We start from the raw sequence: 5,223 nt of genomic DNA on the forward strand, positions 1-5,223 counted from the left end.
TCAAAAAGCAACATGACCACTTATCCTAGAATACAGAGATGCTCTACATTCTAGAAGATGGTCTGACACTTGGAAGAACCTTTCTTTATTATTACCAAGTTTGGCTTCTGGTTTTGCTTGAATTCTTCTTAGCTATATACGTATATTTAAAGGATCCCAAAGTTTTTTTCCTTTACACTGTGCTTTTCTCTAAGTGCAAACATCTAATTTGGTGACATTCAGACCTGGGCCTTTGCATCACATGTGGCATTATGATCCACAATGTGCTTTTCGAGAACATTCCTTTCTGCACTAGGTCACGATGGTACATTACACTCTAGGCATAGTGCAGTCACATGATCCTTCCTGTTTACAGTGATTGCACCTGCCGTTCCAAAGTCTTAGAACTGAGAGCACCACTTTGATTCTCATTCATCCTCAGTGTTTGTGTGAGGAGGGCAGAAATCATGATCCCCATTCTACAGGTGGGGAAACCAAGGCACACAGAGCTGATCTACCCAAAGTCACCCAGAAGAAGTCAGAAAACAAACTGACTAAAGGGCCGAGGAAGATCACCTACGTACCTTTCAGTGCCTTATCCAAAAAGGCAGATTGTGTCCTTCTCAAATGAATGCATATACTTTGGAAGGAAGGAGTTTTAGGTGGAACTTTCTATTAAGGCCTCAAAGGCCCCTCTATCAAATCAGGAACCACAAAGTAAGAACCAGTATCACATTAACGTTTTTAGTTAAATGCCCCTGACTCACAGAAAGGCCGATTATTATAGCTCACTGACAACCTGGTTACCGACATGAAAATTTTAGGAAAAATTCACCCATTCAAGCAGTAAGCATTGGCACAGCTCCTTTTCTGGTTTCACATCATCTGAAATGTAACACCTAAGCACTGCTTCCTTCTACACAATACTCCTGTACCTGCTGGCATTTGATTGCGGGGGGTCGGGGGGGCTAACAGAATGTGTGTGTGTGTGTGTGTGTGTGTGTGTGTGTGTGTGTAACACCAGACACTTTAGGGACAACAGAATATACATGAAATATGTCTAGCAGAGTAGTTCTCTACCCTGATTCTTCCTCTTTTTTTTTTTTTTTTTTTGGTAACTGTTATTTCTTGATCCTGACTTAATGTAAAAAGAAATGTTTTACTTCCCACCTTCCTTGATGAAGGTAGAGTCCTTGGGTGGACATGGCTGGGGGCTGATTCCAGCTTCCTGGAAGGGAAGCACTCTAGAGGTTAAAGTTGCCGGAAGACAACTGAATGGGACTTTTTGGACCAGAAAGTGGCCTAGTCTTGTGTGCATTTTCCCCCAGAGGCTAAATGACCATCGGTCCGCGACGCACTGCCCCTTCCTATGCCAGGAATCCATATTCCCAGAAACAAACTAGGCCAACAGCAGCCCTCCTGCCTCCCAACTCCAGGTCAAGAAAGGCACAAAGAAGACCAACAAGTAATACCGAGGCGGTGCTTTGGATCCGGGAGATCTTGAGGTACCAGGAGAAGAGTACTGATGGCCCCATCCGGCCAATAGGAAAGGTGAGGCACGGAGAGATTGACTAAATACTTTCAGTTATAGGGGAGAGGGACGCAGAAATGTCAGAGGGAGATTCTCTTTTTCCTCACGTGGGGAAGGAGAGGAGAGGAAGTTACACTGCCAACCACAGTGAGCACGACCCTCACAGCAAAGAGGCAATTCCAGCTCTTCTGCCACCACAGTAAAGTAATTGCCCTCAGAGCAGTTGTGATGATTCCTTCACAGAGGGAATCCGACACCCCAGACTCTCTGGGGCCTACTCTTGGGACTGCATCCAGGGCTGGAGATTGAGGCAGAATTGGCCTGGGCAGGCACATAAGGTAGCTCTGCTTCTTAAGGCATGGCTGCTGTCTGCGAGGAGTGGGCTCCACATTGGGAGGTGGCCATCAGACACTGCCTCCCCTGAAAATACCCTGCAGGAAAGCTCAGTCGGGGGAAACACTGCTGCCTAAGGAATCCGCCTCCCCCGAAGGGATGGGGGCTCCCACTAAAGCTAAACAGCATCACCAAACCAACTGATTTCTTGTGTCACTTGGGAGAATGAGGGGGAAAAAACCCAAATTGATCATTAGTTGCAGATGATTGTCTAACTAGAAAACCTAGCGGAATCGAGGGAAAACCTATCAGAAGTAAGACCAGAATTTGCGCAAGAGGCAGATTAAAAGTCTAGCGCACAAAAATGAATAGCTTTTGGGTCACTTGAGTGTGGCCTAATACCTTGGAAGAGCTGTGCTTTTCTGCAAGGCCTCCAAGCTTTGTGCAACTTGCCATATGGTAAAAGAGGGAGGGGAGCCAAGGAGATGCCTCGTCCACTGCAGTTCCCGCAGTCGCCTCAGACACCAGTATGTGAAAGATGCCTGGGTGACTACTGCAGGAGGGGGCAGTCACCTCTGCACTGTCTCCTTGCCCTCCCCTCCCCCAGCCTCGACCCAGCCCCCTTCTCCCAGCTCTTTTCTTTTCCAACTCAACAGACACAATGGGAACCTTGGCAAAGGACCGGTGCGGGAGCCACCAAGGTTGGATGTGGTCAAAGACTGTGCTATGTCATTTCCAAACGAAGTCAGTTTTTAAAAACAGAGGCGGCGGACTGAAAGGTCTCACACGTCGGTCCTCTCATTGCCTCATTGGTCAGAAGCCTGGCGACGCTGCGGTGCCGCGCCCAGACTGGGGACTCCCACGGTCCGGTCAATGGCCAAAAGAGGCCCCGCGAGGCTGAGCGTGGCACTCTGACCACCGCACGGCGACGGTCATTTACGGTCCAGGCTGGCGTGCAGCTGGGCCTCGCGAACCATGCGATCGAAGGAGCGCGTGTTGGTCTCCTGGCGTACCTTCTCGCGCACGTGGAAGGAGGCCCGGGCTGTGGAGCGGGCGCTCTCCAGCGCGCTGCGCCGGTCCCGAGACAGCTGCTCGCTGCGCTCCAGCTTGCGACCGATGGCTTGGAGCAGCTGCCGCCGGCGGCAGTCTTCGTCCTTCTCCACCTTCTCCTTGTTGGCCCGCTGGGCCCGCTCCTTCTCCATCCGGCTCTGGCCCACGCGCCGCGCCTTCTGCTGCACCGCCTCCTCGGCCGCCTGCGCCGCCTGCTGCAGCCGCCGCTCGCCCACCCGGGCCAGAGCCTCCAGGTGTGCCTGATGCTCCCGCTCTTTGCGCTCGGCCGCCTCCTTGGCCCGCCGGCCCTGCAGCTCCTCCCGTCGGGCCCGCTCGCGCAGCTCCCGGGTGCGCTGCTCCACCAACTGCTCGTAGTTCTCCTGCGCGCGGCCCAAGCTGGCCTCCAAGGAGCTCCGCAGGCCCTCGCGCTCCTGGCGCTCCAGCCGGGCCCGGCCTTGCAGCAACGCCTCGTGGCGCGCCCGCTCCGCCCGGCTTAGCTCCCGCTTCTCTCGCTGCAGCTGGCCCTCCTGACTCTGCTTGGCGCGGGTCGCGCGCTGAGCGCGCTCCCTGCGCACCTGCTCGGCCCGCTCGCGCACTTCCTGCAGCCCCTCCTCCCGCTGCTTCAGGTTCTGTTCCTGCTGCAGCTTGCGGAGTCGGTCCTCCCGTGCCGTGCGCTCCGCCCGCTCCCGCCGCAGCAGTCCCTGGCGCTCGGCCAGCTCCCGCCGCCGCTCCTCGCTGCGCTCGCACTGCCGCTGCCGCCGCCGCGCCTCCTCGCGCTCCTCGCGGCCCCGGCGGCCGCGCCGCTCCTCCACCTGCGCGGCCCAGGCTCGGCGGCCCTGCTCCAGGGCGCGCTGCTTCTCGCGCTCCTCGCGCTCCCGCCGCTGCTCGGCGCGGACGCGCTGCTGCTCCCACTGGCCGTGGGCCGCGGCGCGCTGCTCCAGCAACAGGCGCTCCTCCTGGTGCCGCGCCAGCATCAGCGCCGCGATCTTCCGGTCGCGCTCCGGCACCGCGCGCAGACCCCGCTCGGCGCGCACTTGGCGCACGATGCGTTCCACGTGCTGAGCCGTCTGTGGCGAGTGGCTCAGGTCGCCGAGGCTGAAGCTGCGGCCGGTGAGGGGAACCAGGGCCAGGGCGGATGGGCGGCCCAGAGGGTTGGGAGCAGAGGACGCCGACCCCGCCGGGCAGCTGTTCCTGGCCGAGGCCCGCGGCGGCCAGTGCAGCTCCCGCAGGCTCTCACCGCTGTAGGACGACGACGACGCGCCTGACTCGGAGCTCAGGGCGCCCTCCCGCCGGCGGGACAGGGAGTCTAGTGAGTGGCTTTTCCTACCTGCCCGCGACCCCGCGGGCGTAGGTTGGGGCCGGGCCGGGGACGGGCTGGAGGAGGCCTTGCGGGCGGCGCGCGGTGCGGGCGAGGCCGGGAGGCTGGCGCTGCTGCAGCTGCTGCTGCTGCCCGCACTAGGGGCCGAGGCCGCGGCGACCGCGGGGCCCAAAGGCGTGAAGAGGCGCCGCTTCTCCTCGCGCACGATGCGCTCGCGCTCTGCCCGGCACTGCTGCAGCTTGGCGCTCCGCTCCGCCTCGTAAGCCTCGTACAGGCCAGTGGCCACTCGCATAGAACGGCCGGGGGCCTCGCGCACCAGGTCCGCCAGGGCCCGTGGCAGCAGCTCCACAGGTTTAACGGCGCAGCGGGCGCAGGCCTCTAGCGAGCGGGGGCTGGTCAGCACGTAGCGGCTGCCCTCGGCCTCCGGACAGTCGAAGTTGAAGAGGTCGAGGTGCAACAGCGGGGACTGCTCCCGCCGCCCGCTTTCTGCTGCGCACGGGACTTCAGCCTTACGGGGCACCGCGGCGGAGGCCGAGGCCGAAGACGCCGCGGGCTGCGGGGCGCCCTGGGAGTCAGGGGGCACGGACGCGGCGGCTTCGTCCCCTCCGGAGCCTCCGGGCTCGGCTCCCGCCTTCTCCTCTTCAGGTACGGGATCCACCATGGCTGAGCCCTGTCCCTTTGTGGAGGCTCTGAGGATGACAAGGGAGGACATCGAAGAATACATTTGAAAACAGTTTCCCCCTCCCCGTTCATATTCACCGCCCCCCCCAAACTTAATCCGCTTTGGGATTAGGCTCAGAGGCCCGGTGGAATGTAAATCATAATACCGATGCCCTGAAACCCCAGCGGGCGGGAGGGTGCACAGAGAGCAGCCTCAGTCTCCCTCAGCGCCGGAGTGCTGGGTGGAGGCCTGTGGCCAGGCTCCCCTGGGCGTCTGGCCCGTTAGATGCGTCTCCTCCCTGTTGCGAGTTAAAATGAAAAGATCGAGAAGCAGGCAGTAGCCGACCAGAGA

At 59.3% G+C, this 5,223-nt stretch overlaps 1 protein-coding gene across 1 annotated transcript; it reads right to left on the minus strand.

Moving 5' to 3' along the window:
* Window positions 1–2,775: 2,775 nt before the first annotated feature.
* Window positions 2,776–4,872, minus strand: CCDC177 (coiled-coil domain containing 177). Its single transcript, XM_007117756.2, has one exon. The coding sequence runs from the start codon at window positions 4,870–4,872 to the stop codon at window positions 2,776–2,778; it is 2,097 nt and encodes a 698-aa protein (XP_007117818.2).
* Between the last annotated feature and the right edge of the window lie 351 nt (window positions 4,873–5,223).

The sequence above is a fragment of the Physeter macrocephalus genome, chromosome 11, assembly GCF_002837175.3.
Source record: "Physeter macrocephalus isolate SW-GA chromosome 11, ASM283717v5, whole genome shotgun sequence".
NCBI lineage: Eukaryota > Metazoa > Chordata > Mammalia > Artiodactyla > Physeteridae > Physeter > Physeter macrocephalus.

Excerpts from the sequence above, each read along its gene's own strand:
- CCDC177 (XM_007117756.2), bottom strand. The coding sequence starts at position 4,872 with ATGGTGGATCCCGTACCTGAAGAGGAGAAGGCGGGAGCCGAGCCCGGA.